Source organism: Oxyura jamaicensis, chromosome 1 (assembly GCF_011077185.1).
Source record: "Oxyura jamaicensis isolate SHBP4307 breed ruddy duck chromosome 1, BPBGC_Ojam_1.0, whole genome shotgun sequence".
Taxonomy (NCBI): domain Eukaryota; kingdom Metazoa; phylum Chordata; class Aves; order Anseriformes; family Anatidae; genus Oxyura; species Oxyura jamaicensis.
The window spans coordinates 14,866,823-14,884,122 of NC_048893.1; the positions used below are offsets into that span (position 1 = coordinate 14,866,823).

Consider the following 17,300-nt stretch of genomic DNA (forward strand, 5'->3'; position numbering starts at 1 on the left):
GGGGGGGCTCCGTGAGGCGGAGGCACCGGAGGACCGGCGCTTCGGAGCGGGGCCGCGAGCCGCCGCGGGGAGCACAAAATGGCCGGGCGGCGGGACGGGGCCCCTCGCTGGGCGGCTTCTCCCCTGCGGAGCGGGCCCGGCGGGCGGGGAGCGGCTCTCTCCGGCCGTGAGGGAGGCGCTGGGCGGCGCGATGGCTGCGCTCAGTGCGCGGGCGCGGCCCCGGGCGGCTGCGCGGAGCGGCGAAGGGCGGCCCCTGGCTCCCTGCGGGACGCGCTGGCCGCTGTCCCCGCCCGCCTCCGCCTCCAGCTCCGCCCGGGCGCTGGGAGCGGCGGCGGCGGCAACTTCCCCTCAAGTGTGGCTATGCGACCCGGCTGAGCGCCGGCCCGGGAGGGGCGGGCAGGGCTAGCACCGCCGCCACCGGCAGCAGCCACAAGCCATCCGCCGCAGCCCGGCAGCCGCCTGCCCGCCCGCCCGCCTCCCCGTTCCCGCTGCCCTCCCCCGGGCGGGGCGGGACCCGCGGCGGCCGTCCCATGTCCCGCAAGGCCAGCGACAATGTGGAGTACACGCTGCGGAGCCTGAGCAACCTGATGGGCGAGAAGCGGCGGCGGCAGCAGGCGGAGGGGGCCGCCGGCTCGGCGGCGGCGGCGGCTGCGGGCGAGCGGAGCCTGATCGCCGCCGAGTCGTGCTCCAGCCTCAACAGCGCGGCGTCGGGCGCCGAGCTGGAGCGGGCGGCTCGGCGGCAGTTCCAGCAGGACGAGACCCCCGGCTTCGTCTACGTGGTGTCGGTCTTCTCCGCCCTCGGGGGCTTCCTTTTCGGCTACGACACCGGCGTGGTGTCGGGGGCCCTGCTGCTCCTCAAGCGGGAGCTGAACCTGGACGCCCTGTGGCAGGAGCTGCTCGTCTCCAGCACGGTGGGCGCCGCCGCTCTCTCCGCCCTGGCCGGCGGCGTCCTCAACGGGCTGTGCGGCCGCCGGCCCTGCATCCTGCTGGCCAGCGGCCTCTTCACGGCGGGGGCCGGCGTGCTGGCAGCCGCCCGCGACAAGGAGACCCTGCTGGGGGGACGAGTGGTGGTGGGACTGGGCATCGGTGAGTGGCCGGCCCGGCGGGACCCCCCACCCCCACGGCCTGTTTATGTAACGGGGAGGCGAGAGCGGGCTGTTTGTCCCCCCAAATGTGCGCTGTGGGTCGCCGAGGTGGCTGGCTTTGCAGGGAAAGGGGGTTAAAGAGGGGCTGTGGGCAGATCCCGGCTCGATGTGGGTGCCTGGACTTTCCTCAGGGGTGCTGTGGGGTTTGGGGGAGCGGAGGGCTGGCTGCTTGAGGAGGGGGTGTCCCCAGCCCTGCCAGCCCATCCCGGGGGACTCACGCTGTAAGCTGGAGGTTTGAGGGGGGTCTGAAAGCAAGCCCGGCTTTCCGGGCTCTAAATACCTCTCTTCCTGCTCCCTGTGTGGTTCTGGCTGCTATGGGGCACTCAGGGAATGCCCTGGGGACAAAATCAGGGAGTAGCGTTGAGGCAGCAGCCTTCTCTCGGTGACATTTGCTTTGGGAGGCTTTGGGCTTTGTTAAGGACATCTTGCAGAACTAAACATGCTCACCCACCTGTACCCGTTGTGTAACTCGTGAGGAGTTGATTTTGCTAAAACTTTTGCTGTACTTGTCCCAGAGAGCTTGCAGCGATGGGGAGTGTTCCCTCCAATCTATGAGCCTCCTTCCTGCTCCAAGTAAATCCTAAATATCCCCTGAATTTTGGTTTCTCTTCAGCTGCCTCCCTGTCAGACTGTAGTTTGGGCGATATTCATCTTCAGAGATAGGCACTGTGAGGGTGTTTAAAGTCCTAGCAATATAGTATCTAAAATAAATAGAGAGAAGTAAATCTTTCTGGCTACAGTCTTGCAGTCCTCCCTGTCTAAAAGCATGAGGACTAGTTAAGAATTAGACTGGTTTCCTCTACATAACCGTGTTCAGTTTCTTAATCATTGAACAATTTTTTGAATCCTCTGGCATGCTATAAACACGCTTGCTGGGGTGCAATTCATAGTCTTATTAAGGAAAGAAGTTAGTGAGTCATAATAAAGGCTGTCGGAAATAAAATTGGCTCTGTCCTCAGAAGGGCTCCTGCTGGTTTTCCTGTGCAGCAAGGGACATCTTCAGGTTGCAGTTTTCCTGCCCCAAATTGGGGGCTTAGTTTATTTGTTTTAAATGCTAACCCCCTGTATACTTTTAATCAAGACTTCAGACTGCAAAATGCTGTTAACCTTTATAGTATTCAGGAGACACACACACAAAAAAAAATTGTGATGGTGTCCTTATGTTTAGTGGTAGCTACTGAAATACCAAATGGGACCCTCTTGTGCACTTGAAAAGCTTCTCATGTTATTTGTTGATCATAACTGGTTACATTGACATCTTCTGGAGGTGGAGGGAGTGGAGAGGAAAGGGGATGGTTTGCTTGACTTTTGTGTATGTGTGTCTTGGCAGGATGCATAGGCCTGTTTGAATTGTTTTATGGTGGTGCAAATAAATACCAGTGGTATTGTCTGAGGGACATAAGACTTGGTGCCATATGTGTAAGATACCAGAGTGGGAAGTGGGAGCTAAGGGGTTGCTGTTTTGCAGAGTCAAGGACCTCGTGTGTGGCCTGGGGAGAGAGATCTCTTTGTTCCCTTTGCACATCAGGGGGAGAGGTGGTCATTTGCTGGGGTCCAGAAACCTGACGTAAGGACTGGGAACTGTCCTGAGAATTTTGGAGCACAAAGACACTAATTTATAAACAATAATAATTAAAAAGTGCTATTATCTCATTTTTATCAGAGGTTGCTCTTCTTTACATGTGATAGAGCTCATGGCTGGAAACAAAGCATTGCCTTAGATTGCTGTCACTGAAGCATCACAAGAGTCGAATTCTAATCAGATTTATTTTAGAAAAGAAAAAATTGGGGTTGAAGACTTCTCACACAGCAAACGGCCCTCTCCATTGTTAGATGCTGCACTAAATTCTCCACCAGAGGGAGCCTGGATAATTTCATGAAGGTATTAGAAACAGAAGGAACTTTTAACCAGTTTTCTCTCTCTCTCCTTTGGCTGCCAACAGCGAGCAAGAGCTTCCTAGCCCTGGTTTAAGGAGATCCCTTGGTGAAGCGTCACTTCGGTTGCAGTGCCAGCTGCTGAAATGCAGAGGCAGAATGGGGTAGGGGTAGGAAATGCTTTCCCACATGCAAACCAATAAAAGCTTTTGTGTATAATTTGGTAAGTTTTTGAAGTCTTTCTTGTAGTGCTCTACGAATTGCCCAGCAAGAGTTGTACTCCATACGTGTGCATTTATTTAATAACTGAGTTACTGTATTACGTGCGGTACTGCGGTGCTCTAAAAGCAGATGGAGTGGTGGTTGCCTGTGTGGCTTCGTTCAGCCCTAGCCAGTACAGTGTGGATCTGTTTTAATTGTGTCTGTGGGAGAAAACTTTTTTTTTTTTTCTTGTGACTGTGATTTAGAAAGTGCTGCGGTTAAACTTAAGGATGAAAACCAGAGGGCATGTGCTGAAATGAGCAACATCTCTCACCTGTCTGTCTTCTCCATTTCTTACCATTTTCCATAGAGCTATTTGTAGACAGAAGAGCTCTCCTTTTCTCCCCAGCGCTTACAGAAGATATTTCTGGAAAATAAAGACCTTCTCTCAAGGACAAACCAGAGTCCTCGTATACTGCATAAAGTGTTGAACACATTTTTATGGGTGGAAGCAGTTGTGTTGTGTTATTTCCTCCCCTTCCCCCAGTTGTAAATTCAGAATATGTGGAATGCAAGAAACGGAAACCCCATTCAGCATAATGAGCAAGCTAATAAACTGAGGTCTTTTCAAGTCTGAGTTTTTAAATGCAGTCAAGTCTGAGTTCAAGAAATGCAGTGGGTGAATGTCCATCCCAGGCTGAAGTTCTTCAGAAAATTTCAGGTAAAACAGTTTAGGAGCAAGGCTGCAGCCATCATTCCCTGCTTCCCAAGCAGCTCTGATGTCCCTGACTCTTCAGGAATTTGGCTGAGCCTGCTGTCAGGAATGTAACATTTGGAGGGATGCTCGTTACAAAAAGTGTGGGTGAAAACCACACATTTGAAAAATTGGATTGCAAGAGTTTGGTAGTGCTTTGTATGAGCTTAGCTAGGAGGAACGGCGTCGGTATGGAGCATATTTGGACCTCTTGCATCTGATAATGCAAAGTTAATGTTAAGTGTGCAGCTGATGAGTGTGGGTGTTGGCCTTGTGTTTCAGGTAGTGTGCTGCCCAGATCAGGCTTTCAAAAAAAAATTAGGTACCAGCTGTGGAAGCTGTTGAAGCTACCCAGAGTTTAGGAAGTGGCAGAATTAAGCTCACTTGTGCAGTATTGGTTGTTATCATAATGTACAATCATCAGTTGCATGATTAGATTCCCCTGCCTCGTTCAGCATGCAGAATAGATGGTACACAATTAATGATCAGCTCCTCAGCATTTTTTCTTACTCAGTGCATAGCTTGCTGTTCGTGGCATATCTTTGCAATGCAAGCCCACTGAGCAAGCAAGCTCAGTGCTTGCTTGCTATCCAAAATGTCTAGCGTTTGTTTTACATGTTGTATTTGACCGTGGCATATGTAGTGTTCCTGGCAGCATCTCTTTATTGCATATGTAGGTCACTTTCTGAGCAGAGGTAACAAAGATCTATGCAGAACTGGGCAGGAGTGGAAATGCTTGGCATATGGTGCAGGGCTCCCCTGTTGGGGCTGGCTCCTGCTGACGTAGGGCCGGGAGCAAATAAAAGTAACCGAGTGTTACCGAAGTATCAGGTAATACCAGCTCTGAATTATTTCTACAGTGGTAAAAAAAAAAAAATAAAAGTGAGCCCTGTCATAGTGGTAGTCCAGGTGATGTGAAAGTATTGGAAAATAACCAGTGTGATCAAGATACAGGTATGCTTTTTGTTGTTTTACTTCTGAAGTATACCACAGAGCTTTTTTCAGCTGTGCGTTTTTCTCTTGGAAAATTACAGGTTAATCTCCTCTTCTTCTTCCCCTCCACCCTGCCACGGGGAGCTTGATATCTTCAGTCTCTTTTTAAGTGTAGACGTCAATCAGAGTTTTAAAGGAGTTTATTCCTTGGTACGTTTTGGAGGAGAAAGTCACCCTCAGCCCCCAAATACGTTGTGGCGGAGGCCTGTAATTTCCAATCCAATGATTCAGGGGCCGTTTTTTGACTGGAGACAGTGGTTTGTAAGTATAAGCTTGCTGTGGGGATGGTGGGGAATGGCAGACGAACAGCCATGCTGCTGGAATGCTGGAATGGGCTCTGTACCACCACTGACCAGAGATGCTCCTCCAAGTTTCCAGGCTCTATAGCTGCCTAAATTTGTGTTTGTGCTCAGGAGCTGGGTCTGCTCATCATAAAAGCTCGATCTGTCGGCTCTTGGGCAAGAACATCTGGTTCATTACTGGAAGGATAGGTTAGCTTCTGCCTGCATCTGTGATCTTGCAGAACACTAGGGATATATTAAGATAAAAAACCATATCTTTTGAAGCCCTCTAATTTTGGAGCCTATGCACAGAGCTGCTATGTGCAGTTCACTGTCATGTCAGCAAGCGCTGGCTCTGGTACTGTTTGGTTGGATGCTGCGTTGTTGATGATGTAATACCAAAAGATCATCAATTTACACATAAATATTGCTTCCTTTGGCAAATATCTGGGGACCATTTCAGAATAAAGTTGCACATACAGTGAGTTATAGCTAAGAAAAAAGTAGTTTCTTATCTTCTGGTTCTTCCAGAAATTGTTTAAAGTTATAAGGGTGTTTCCTGCGTGTGTGTGTGTTTCTTTTCCCTTTTGGGCTTTTTGTTGTTGCTTTTATCTAACTGAAAGAAAAATAATAATAATAAAAATCCCATACTTCATAAACCTTGAAATTGAGGCATGGAAATCTTGTGAAATAATTTTCCCTGTCCTTGGTTAAACTGCTATCATCAAGGCATATTTCCTGCTGTATTTTAAGTATTTTTTGTTCACGTTGAAACAACGCATCCAGTTCATATGTTGCATAAATTGCAATATCTATGACACTCTTTATAAGAAAGGCAGCTTGAAGGAAGCTTTCAGGGTTAAACACAAGTATTTCCTTACTTGTCTTGAAAAACCCGTGTGGATACCCACAGGTGGCCATATTTCCTAAATGCCTTGCTTGCTGCAGGAAGAAGAGGCCAGTGGCACCCGCTTACTGAGTGTGATGATGTTAAATCATTCTGCTACAACTCTTGGCTTTAAGTAACTTGTTTGGCTGAAGCCTGTACCAGCCCCATCACAAGAGGTACAACGGAGGGCATCTGAGGACAGCCAAGGAAGCAGATTTTAAATGCTAGCCGCTGACTTCTGCTGCGAACTCTTAGAATATGCACTTCATTTTTATTCTGAGCATACTGGTATGCACTTACTTGGTTGCATCCTGAGAAGCAATGGAAGAAAAAAAATATAAATAATGAAAGTAGGTGCTGAAACAATTTTCTTAATGATTTTTTTATTATTATTTAATTATCAGTATTTGTATATTAAGTGTTTTTTTAAATATATTTATAGGATATGTTGGATTTCTAGATATGTTAGTTTCTTTTAAAATGGGGCATTTTAGAAGTCTTAGGGATTATTCCATCAAAGTATGGTGAGCTTTTGTGTTCCAGGAAGCCCTGAAAATCAATTATTTCTACCTAGAACGGCTGAACTCAAACCAGACCACTGTGACTGTGGTACCATGGAAATGTCATGGGCCTCATGAACAGTTTTGTCTTTGGTGGTAAAGAGCTGAGTTTTCATCTCAACTATTGCATGGTTGATGTGAAGCTCCTGAAGAGACCAGATCCTTTGGGACACTCATTATAGCTGCTGAAGGCCTAAAACCATTGACCACTGAAATGCAAGAGAGTTCTTCTCCGTTCAGTTTCTTTTGGTGATGAGTGTGGAGTATGCCTGTGGACAAAGAGCAAGACAAGCAGTAGTAAATGTGTTGTAGAGATCTCGGGCAAACCAGTTCCAGATGAGGGTTAGAGTAATTTCACAGCTGTAGCTAACCTATCCTTCTGTAGGTCTTACATTGTAATGTGAGTGTAAAATGTATTTTGCCTGTGATATTTGAAGAAGAAATTAAGATTTTAAAAACACACCTTTCTTTTCTCTCCATTTCTGACCTTCCTGTGTTTTGTGGGAGGCTTTAGATAAGAGTTTTTATTAAGAATTCAGTCAAAGTGCATGCCTGTTTTGAAGGTGAGATTTTCATATGTGGTTTCTCATTCTGAATGTCTGTATACCTAGTCACTGAAGTTGGGTTTCTCAGCTCAGGGACTTGGTGCCTCCTTCTTTTGCAAGTCACGTCCACTGACATCGGTGAGACATGCGTGCTGTTCTCTCAGCCCCTGGCTTGGCTGTGCATGGGCTACAACCAGCTTTGAGTCATGCCCTTAGCAAACATATTCCCTCCTCCTTTTGGTCTCTCATTTAGCTGGCTTTCATTTAAATAGCAAGGATGTTAAAAGCCTTTGTCTTCTGCAGCAGGGTAGAGTCTTGTTTTTCACTCCTGGTGTCCTCCCTTTCGAGCAGTGACTCCTCAGCAGCATCTCCTTGCCACCTGTGCCAGGGATTGCTCCCAGGCCAATTTGCTTGGGAGCAAAGTTTTCTTCTTTTTGTGTGGCTGTTGTGTTAGGAGGCTCAGACACTGAAGCAGTTGTGTGGATAGGAAAAAAAAAAAAGTGTATTTATTGATACAGGCTTGTCCTTTAGTGATCCGTCAGGCACCCTCTCCATCCTCCCCAGAGGTGGATTCTCCAGCTGCTTATATTCAGGAGCAGTCATCCCAGCTCTCCTGGTTGAACTCTTCTCCCCCTGCTCTTGATTTCTTGGTGTAATTTGTCTGCCAAGTCCAGGGAGTATCTCTCTGGAGCAGGTTTTCCCTCTGTGGATGATCTGAAAGGCTTTTTGGCCCTCATTAGAGCTGCTGTTTTCCAGAAGCACCTGGCACCAGCCTCAGAGCTCGTCGTTCACTAGCAAGCATTTCACATCAGTGAGCTTGCACTCCTGTGTCGTGAGGTGTTTCGGGCAGGCTACCAAGCCCCAGTGGTCCCTGAGGTCTGTGGCACGGGGAGGGGACTGAAGGGTCCTCTGCAAGACCCAGCGGCCTGAAGGGAGAAGTGGGGTTTCCCTGGGAGACGCTTTCGTGCCTCAGGTCTGGGCATTTTTGGTCTCTTTTCATATATTTGAGAAGTCCTGAGTTTCCACAGGCCTCATGCCAAAAAGGAGTGTTGAGGGGCTCTCTGATATAACAAGCAGCCAGCTGAGCACCTGCAGCTCTGTAATAAAGTGATGGTTGATCACCAGCTGATAGGCGCGCACGCGCACACACACACACACACATGCACACACACACACACACACACACACACGTCAGAAATGGTGGCAGACCTGCTGTGTAAAACAAAATTTTTGTCCAAAATGAGATTCACCTGGCAGTGGCCCATATTTTCATGGACTACACAAACTTAAATAACGTGAGAAATCTATGCTATCAGTGGCAGCCGTAAGGCAAGAGTTTCCAGTCTTTTTCAGAGGTGGGAATTTTCTGCAGGCAAACCTTTTCTGTCTTGGGCAGAAACATGGAGTTACAGTCCTTCTGTTTCCAAAATCTTCTAATTTGATCTGGAGCCTCATGTGCATGATTTTCTCCGCTGTTGCTTCTCCTGTGAGCTTTCGGGAAGGCAAAGCCAGTAGCTGTGGTTGTAATGAGCCTATGGATGTAATTACTTTGGGAAATGAAGGTTGAGTTTTAGGAATGTCTTTGTGCATGGCCATGAATCTTCTACTTTCTTGTCCTGCTTTGGAAACTAGTCCAGTGAGTTTCTAATTGAAAAGGACTGAGAGCATGCCTGGTGCCACACACCTTGTATGACCTGTACGATATGGCTTGCTGTCCTGCAGTAAACTGGGAACACGTTCCAGCTAGCGCAGCTGTGAGAGAAATTCATCTGAAGAAATCACTTGGATGTGCCAATGGAGAAAGGTCTTTAATTTCTGATTACTTTTGAGAAATTCTCCATTCTCTACTAGAATGACAAGACCCTACAAATCCTTAAAAAATCTGCCTACAAATCTTTCTCATATTACTCATATTAGTTTTCTATCCATGTATCTTTTATTACTCATAACAAGTCTAGTATCAAATTTCTTTTCTTGTCCAGGATTTCCAACCAAGAAGACCATACATACATAAATATATATATATGGGGCAAGTTTTATATATATCTAAAATATATATATATATATATATATATATATACACACACTATATATACATAAAACTAGCCCCACCAGGGCTGTCTGGAGTGCCCTGAGAATCCAAAGGGAACAATTTTTGCAGCTCAGCCGGGTCCCTAGTGCAGTACCTGAGCAGAGCCGGGAGGAGCAGGGAGGCAGAACGGGCACGGTGCCGTCCTGGTGCCACGCTCTGCCCCACAGTTCAGCCTCCAGAGCAAGATCGGACCTGCTTGGGGAAATGGGGAGTTCCTGTCCACACTCCTCTGTTTTTCCTCCCCTAAGTCACCATTGCTTCATGTCTAAAGTACATAATAGTACTGCAGTACTTGGTAGATATCTGCAATTGTGTTTTTTTTTTTGTTTGTATTTTTTAACTACTCTTCTGAAAAATTCAAACAGCATGGCACATTACTTTTTACAGACCCCTTCCTGGAGGAACTGGCAATACTTAGCCTGAAAAAAAAAAATGTTCATTTTCTGTCTCTTCAACTGCCCATTTAGAAATGGATAGGCAGTCAAGATTCAATGGTTTCTCTAAGGAAGAGTTAGATGATGCTGATGCTAAACACAGCTACCTTCTGAGCATCTTACAGTTTCCCCCTGTGCTACTGAACTGTCAGCTGTAGCATAGGCATTGCGTCTGCCTGTTCAACAGCAAAAATAATCAGGGAATTATGGAAGGAAGGAAAAATATATTTTCTTAAAGGTGCCCAGGAAAGTTTGGAGGGAAAAGCTAATAAATATCTTTAACAAATGACTTATTCCTGATTAGCTTGTGTGTGTGTATATATATATATATATATATATATATATTGTGTGTGTGTATATGTATAGAGAGAGAGAGAGAGAAAAGGAGAACTGGTAGAAAACTAAGCGTGTTAGTGAGGGCTGTGGCAGTGAAGCTGGAGCAACTTCAGAAATCTGGAAAGATAACTGAAGCATGGAGCTGCTTGTGTGATGTGCTGGGAAGTTTTTGCTGTCTGAACATCTGTCTGAGCTGCAGTAGGGAGCACTGAAAATTGGGAGCCTACGGTCTTGGATAGCTGGTGAAGAGAGAACCACAAGGAGGATTCAGGATCCTGAAGTTAGATGCTTCGAGTCAGAGGCAGTGCCACTTTGGAGTCTACCTACTTGTGGAATGTATAAGAGTAGGAGAGAAACACTTTTTTTTTTGTTGTTGTTGTATAACGAAGTTTCAGGTCAATGTGCTACGCTAATAAGCCTTAGTCCAGTTAGGAATAACTGCCTAATCATTATTTATACCTTGATTTTCTGTTCATAGCTGCATATTTGGAAGTTTAGTTTAATCTGTGAGGCTAAGGAGAAAAAAAACAAGGGAGGTTGCCACTAAATACTTGCTGTCTTGATTTGGTTGGTAATTTTTTTTAGGATTGTTGGTTGGAGCTGTGATGGATTCTGGCAGCCTGACATCCAAGCAAGGCGGTGTGGCAGTAGATGAACTAGGCTACCATGAGCATGGAGGAAGTACAGGCTGACACCAAAACGGTATACTTCAAGCACGTGCTTCAGCAAATATTTGCATACAAGTGACCTTTTTTATTTGTTTACAGGTCCTTGATTACTGGACTGTTGAGGTCAGTAGTAGCTATGTCAGCGCAGGAATGGGGAATCTGCCTGAGGGGAAAAGGTAAGTCCAGTTTTATTCACTACTGAGTTCACCAGCTGAGAGTTTTGCCTCACAGGCTCCCTGCTGCTGCATTAATCATAGGTGCTGCTGACCTCACCAGTCCAGTTCACATTGGATCAGCTTGGGATGGATGCAAAGCCAGAGACATCTGGACAACAGCTTCAGGATCTTGAAGAAAGGGGTGGAAAAGACTAAATGTTGTGCATAGACATTCAGGATGCTTTTAGCCCAGGAATTTGGTCACTGTGGTAAGATTTAGAGCCAAATACTGGGGTCTGGTTTTGTGCTGTGTATTGTTCTTGAGTAGGAGGAGAAATTGGGCACAGAAAGTAGATTCTTTCTATTGTAATGATTAACTGGAACATTCCTGGGAAAAATTATTGGTGTGTGTAGCAGAAATCAGCACAGGAGCTCTCACATTGTCTAGAGCATCACACAAATAACACCGATGTCTCTTTAGTTTCTCTCTTCTAGTAGACGGGAATGCACTTACTAAATTATCTGAAAGCTTGCCTGGAAAGGTGCTATTTATCCTAAAATTCTGGCTTCAGGGGAGGGCTGCCTACACCTGTACACTCTTTGTAATTACCTCTGTGTGTCCTAATGTCCTGAAGGTTCAGTGCTTCCCTCCTCTCCTGCTCTAAGCCTGCTGTTTTAGTAGGGAGGACAAACAAAATTTTATCATGATCAACAGCTTGTGTGCTTCTGCTTCTGCAAAGGCTTTAGTTTTAATGTATAATTTTTAGGTCAAGCTCTGTTTTTGTTTTTGCTTTCATTTGTGTCTGCTGGTGGTGACTTGTAAAGTAAGGAAAGATGCAGCTCGTGCTTTGGCTTTGATTCTGCCTGTCCCCACCTATTTCTGAATCTTTATTCCCTGGAGCCAACAGCTGCCTGTTGTATCACTCTGCAGGGCCTCTCCCTGACTCAAAGTTAATTGCTTTGCCTGACACCCAAGTGCTATCTGGGTGATTAATCATTATCCTCTTAGATGTGGAGTGCTCCCTTGCTCAGAAGGAAATGGTGCTCTGAGCTAACACACACAGCAGTGCAGAAAATATTTTTCTTGGTAGCTCAAGACCAGCAGGACTTTCTCCTCTGTAATATCATTGTATCTTTAGCAAGATCTGAGCCATCTGCTTAGAATACTTATTAGTGTATTCAGAAGATAATTCTGAATGATTCACCCTATAATGGTGAAACTTCTTAGGGACTTCGTGTGTTTTCTGGTTTTTCCTTACCTAGAATCTTAACCTGTTTCGGGCTGCTTAGTAGTCAACCAAATGCTTGCAGTCATATGCTCCCTTTTTTTTTCACATGCATATAGACATCTTTTTCCATGAGTATGGACTTGTGTGTGTGACTGTTTTTCATTAGATGGTTTGCTGAAGTGTAAGCACTTACAGCTGTGGGCTGGCTGAGGGCAAGCATGCCCTGTTTGTTAGCCTGCTGTCTTTTGTATGGATTCTGCTTTTCTTTCTCTTTCCAGGATACCTGAAGTGAAACTACATGTTAGGTGTGACGAGGACTTAAGAAGTCTGCTTTACAGTCAAAATACTCAGTTTTTCAATCTATCTCTGTCTAGTTGCAAAGGCTTCTTTATCGCTGAGTTTTGCCTATGAGGGAACTTCATTTGGACAGGAATAAAGAGGAACCGTGCCTGCTGCAATGGCCTGTAGAAGGGAGAACTGGAAGTTAGAGTGTTGAAGCAGCAATAATTGTACCTCAGCAACCCATCTGCCATCCTTGTTTTTCCTGGCCCATGTTGGTGAGAAGGGATCTGTGATCCAGGTGTCCTAGGCAGTCATGTTGGGAAGCTGGAATCCAGACATCCAGAGAAGTCTCTGTGCCTGCGTGCACAGGAGGTATCAAGGAATGGTATACAATTATATTGGGGGATATCCTAATTAGGAGTTGGTTGTGTTTGTGTCATAGGAAAAAAGTGTGATGGAAGGAGGCTATGCAAAAGGATTACATAAACCAACTGTGCAGATGGTCAGAGTGATTGCTCTGGGGATGTATTCCACAGCTGGGCTCTGGAGGACAGGAGAAGGTATGAAGAACTGCTCTGGGGTATGGAGCAGTTCTTTTTGCTGCTTTAGATTTTTCTGGAGTGGTAGCATACGTTTCTCAGTTTAATTCTTTCCTTTTTAAAAATTTTTATCAAGTAGGGATGTATGTTTCTTGGCTTAGATAACGTGGAAGTCTAACACCTACAGAGAGTAACTGGTTTTCATCAGAGCCGTGGCAGTGAGTAAGAGAGAACTTCAAGAGGCCTAATTCAGCACTCCTTCACCAGCTCTCAGCCAGCGTGATTCCACTGTCATTACTGCCACATTAATTACTTTGTCTCACGATCTTGATAAACTACTAATTAGTACAGTACTTTACAGGAGATGTGAATCTGCTCATCAGGTAATCACAGGTTCTTAGGAAAGTAAGGTAGATACGGATCTCATACTGAGCTACAGCTGAAAAATACAACTTCAGAAATAAATGTTAGAGAAGTTTCTAAGACTTTTAAGTCGGTATTTGAAGATGAAGTGTGTAATAGTTCTTTGGAAATGCTTACATTTGTCTTCTATGACATTTTGCTTGCAGAAATGCTGTTTCTTGCTTAAACTAAATGATTCAGTTAGTTGCAGTAAAACATTAAAAAAATGCTTGTGTGCTTACCTCTCAGTCTTGTGTAAATATGTTCCCAATGTAACTGAATCATTCAGAAGCAATATATTTCTCTTTTTGCTTTAGATCTCTATTTGTTATATGTTATCAGCACTAAAATACTCTCCCTAAATAGTCTCCCTAAAGCAGTAATGGACTGGGAAGTGTTTGGTCTGCTGTGTCTCCTTTTTACCATTGCTCTGGTTTGGATTTCTGTTTGCATTATCACAAAAATACATACAACCCTGAAGCAACAATAGACTGAAACGTGTTTGGTCTGTTGCATTGCATTTTCACAACTGCTTTGTGTGTTCTGTACTCTGGGAATTTGTCTTGTTATGGGATCTATAGCCATCTAAGTTTTCTATGTCATAAAAAATCTTGCCAGTGCAAATACCAGCTTGAGTTGCCTGTCTTAAGAGTTGGAACCCACACAGTGATGCTGCGTGCTGTAGTAGCAATAAATCCTGGAAAAAAAAAATCTTTTATGCTGATGCAAAGGCCAAGAGACATAGAGCCTTGAACCCATCTTTGCAATATTTCATGTTATGGCAAGATGTTGTGCTGTGTCATACAGTTCTATGGTCTTGAGGTTGAATTTAAACAAGCCCTGTGTTATGTTAAATAAATACACATAGACAGCTGTTCTGATTTGTCACTCAGTAGGCTGGTGAACTTAAGGCTTGCAATAAGAAAACGCCTGCTATATTGTTGAAAGGCCTCACTTGCGCTTTGCGAGACCCCAAATGTCAGATGTGTTGGTATTTGCGAAGTGAACATAAGATTGGTCAGTAACTTCTGGATTTCTTGCTGCCTGGTGACCTGACTTCAAAGTAACAGTGGCACTTTGCACCTTCAGGTATCGTTCTGTAAGGTGGGGCTGACTGATGTTTGCTTGCATTTTTGGAAGGCATTCTGGGACCTGCAGGTGAACAACACTTTATTTAAAAACTAAAAATAATAAAAAGAAAGATATAATTCCATCAGTTGTGGTCTGTTCAACATTACAATTTACGTGAATGCAATCCGTAGTCAGATTTTCCATTTCTCAGACTTCTTCTACAGTCAGACCCTATTCTCTCTGCTTTTCTCTCCTTCCTGTGTGTTTGGCAGGCAGTACCCCCAGTGGCAGTAGTCAGTCCTGTGCCTGGTGATGCCTGATGCTCAAGGTCTTACTGAAATGCTTTTCAATTATTTATTGCAAATCTTACAATTAATGGTTGTTACATAATTCCCCCTTGGCTCTGTAACTGTGTAGTTCTGTTTAACTGGAAACACAAACCATGCGTTCATTGATACATCTATACAAATTGTCATATACTTGTCATTGCTCAGAAAAGATACCTAAAATCAACTCAGGTCTATAAAAGTGTTTTTAAGATGCATCTCAGTGGAGTTACTTAGATTGTAATTTCCAGAACTTAACCTGACATGCTGTATCATTAACTGCTGTAATTCTTCAATTACTCCCATGAGCCTTTTCTATTCCTTACAAGCAGTCAGCACAAGATTCATTAAAGGACTTAGCTACTGAATGCTTGTGGTACTTCCCAGCTAAGCTTGAGTTTTCTGCTGTGGCATACGGTACTTGAAGGGTCTGTATGTCTTAGCAATTAAAGTCCTTTAAGCTAAGAAAGGAGAGCAACATAATCTCAGTGAGCAGATAAACGTGGATGTGAACTTGACCGTGTTGGAAAGGTGGGTCATGCTGCACCTGAAGGTAACGAGTAGTAGGCATCTGCTGTGCTGAAAGCATGTGTTCTGCATTGGAAACAGATCGTGGGAAGCTTTTCTTGCTACAGTACTGCAGGAGGTCACAGGCATTAAGGACAGGGATCCTGCTATTAAGGAAGTCATCTTTGGTGGCAAGAGTAGCAGCATGCTGCTAGAACAGAGACTTCCTTCAAGCCTTATCTACATATAAACCTGTCATCAGCAGCTTTGCCGTGGATTATAAAAATATTTTTATAGGGAAAATACTCTGGTATTTTATTAGTTTCTTGCTGTGTACAAATATAAATGGTATTAACTGGGAAGGTAGGAGAGGGTAATAAGGAATTCAGAAATCCGGTCACCCGTGAGATATTTGGTCCTTTGTTGCCAGTTCTTGGTGCTTTATTAGAAGCTCTCATGACTGGCTTCTTTCCTACTCATAGTTACTCTTCGTGCTCAGTTTAATGAGTTCTTCTCCAGTAGATAATTAATTCTGCCTCCTGATGCTGCCCTTTTGCAGTATTGTTAGCTATCTGTACTGTTTTGATTTGGGAAAAAATCAGCTGTTTGAAAAAGTGTAAAGTAATTTTTCCACTTTTGAATGAAAATTCAATTATCTGTAGCTAGATTTTGCTATAATTGATGTTACAGTTAGATCTTGCTTTATGAAAACTTTAATTAAAAGATCAGGTGAGATGTGACTAGGTTATAGGGAAAAAGAAGATGAGACATAATCATTACTTCATAGAGTTTCCTCGCAAAGAGTGCAGTGAGGACTCAGAGTTCCCTCTCCTCTCTAGTGTTAGGACTGTCAGTTGTCCTCAAATACGAAAATTTCTTCATAAATTTTCTCTGCGTAGGCAGGGTAATGATGCAAGTGCAGAGCTTGTTAAGTTTGTATTTCAGAGAGATCCTGCTCTTAGTTGTTTTTCTTGGTGGTGGTTTGTGGCAGGAATGTTTTCACTTAAGACTTGAACCTGACATTAGAATGTCTTCCCACTGCAAAAGAGAGCGTGGCTTCATTTTTACCTGTAAAGCTTTCAGTTTTAAGGACAATCTACTTATCAGCAGAAGCAGGCACGAAGGAGGTTCACAAAATTAACAAGAGACTGTAGCAGCTGTGATTCAGAGTACAAAAAAGATGAGGCACTTAAGGCTGAAAGTTGGCACACTTAAAGAGCAGCACGTTTCATTGTCTGTTTAGTCATCTTACAACTTATAGTGACTTATTGCAACTGGAGCAGTACGATTCACAGGAAGAGTGGATTTTGGCTTAACAAGGATATTTACTGCATCTGTGGTAAAGGAGTGGGATTCTGTCAGATACGCCATTTTGAATGACAACTCGTAATTCTTAAAGCTGCTTGTTTTCCCTTCCATGCTGCCCACATCCAGTAAGAGGAGGAGACTGCCAGATGAGAGAATCAGTACAGTGCTCGGTGTTGCAGAAGGGCATTTTGGATATCCATCTTTACTTCCTTTTCATCTTTAGGGAGCCTGGATCTTCCAGGGTCTTGTAACAATTAACAAAACTTACTGAGAACATTAGGATGCCTGCTCACCTCTGACTGCAGGCTGGCTTCCAGCCCTCTCTTAATTCTCCACTACGAATGTGCCCGGAGCACAAACAAGGACCAGGGAAGAGCCTCTCCGTGGGGGAGGCCCAGGACCTGTGTTCCTCATACTGTGAGCTGGAGTTCTCGCATCCTTGTCCTCTGAGCACTATTATTAATGAGCTCTGCAAGGTACGATTTTAAATAAAGCAATCCTGTGACAGGATTACATCTGATGCTTGGAAGATATCTGTCCATCAGAATGTGTCTAAGAGACTGCAAATTGTTGAAAGCTGAAAGCCACGAAGGTAGCATCTCTCAGGCTTTCCTGGGATTTTCTGTCCACCCCCACTCTCTCCCTCAAGGCCTTGAGACTTGCAGCCTTGTTTTTAGGAAGCTCTTTGGCAGTCCACTGCCCAGAGAA

General features: G+C 44.8%; 1 protein-coding gene across 2 annotated transcripts in view; it reads left to right on the forward strand.

Moving 5' to 3' along the window:
• Nucleotides 1-232: 232 nt before the first annotated feature.
• Nucleotides 233-17,300, forward strand: part of SLC2A13 (solute carrier family 2 member 13) — a 159,088-nt gene continuing 142,020 nt past the window's right edge. The window contains exon 1 of one of the 2 annotated variants that reach the window (XM_035322975.1): nucleotides 233-1,086. In XM_035322975.1, coding sequence (XP_035178866.1) covers nucleotides 531-1,086 — 556 coding nt within the window. In that variant the 5' untranslated portion in view covers nucleotides 233-530. The remainder of the gene's footprint in view (nucleotides 1,087-17,300) is intronic. The other variant, XM_035322965.1, reaches the window with a different exon arrangement.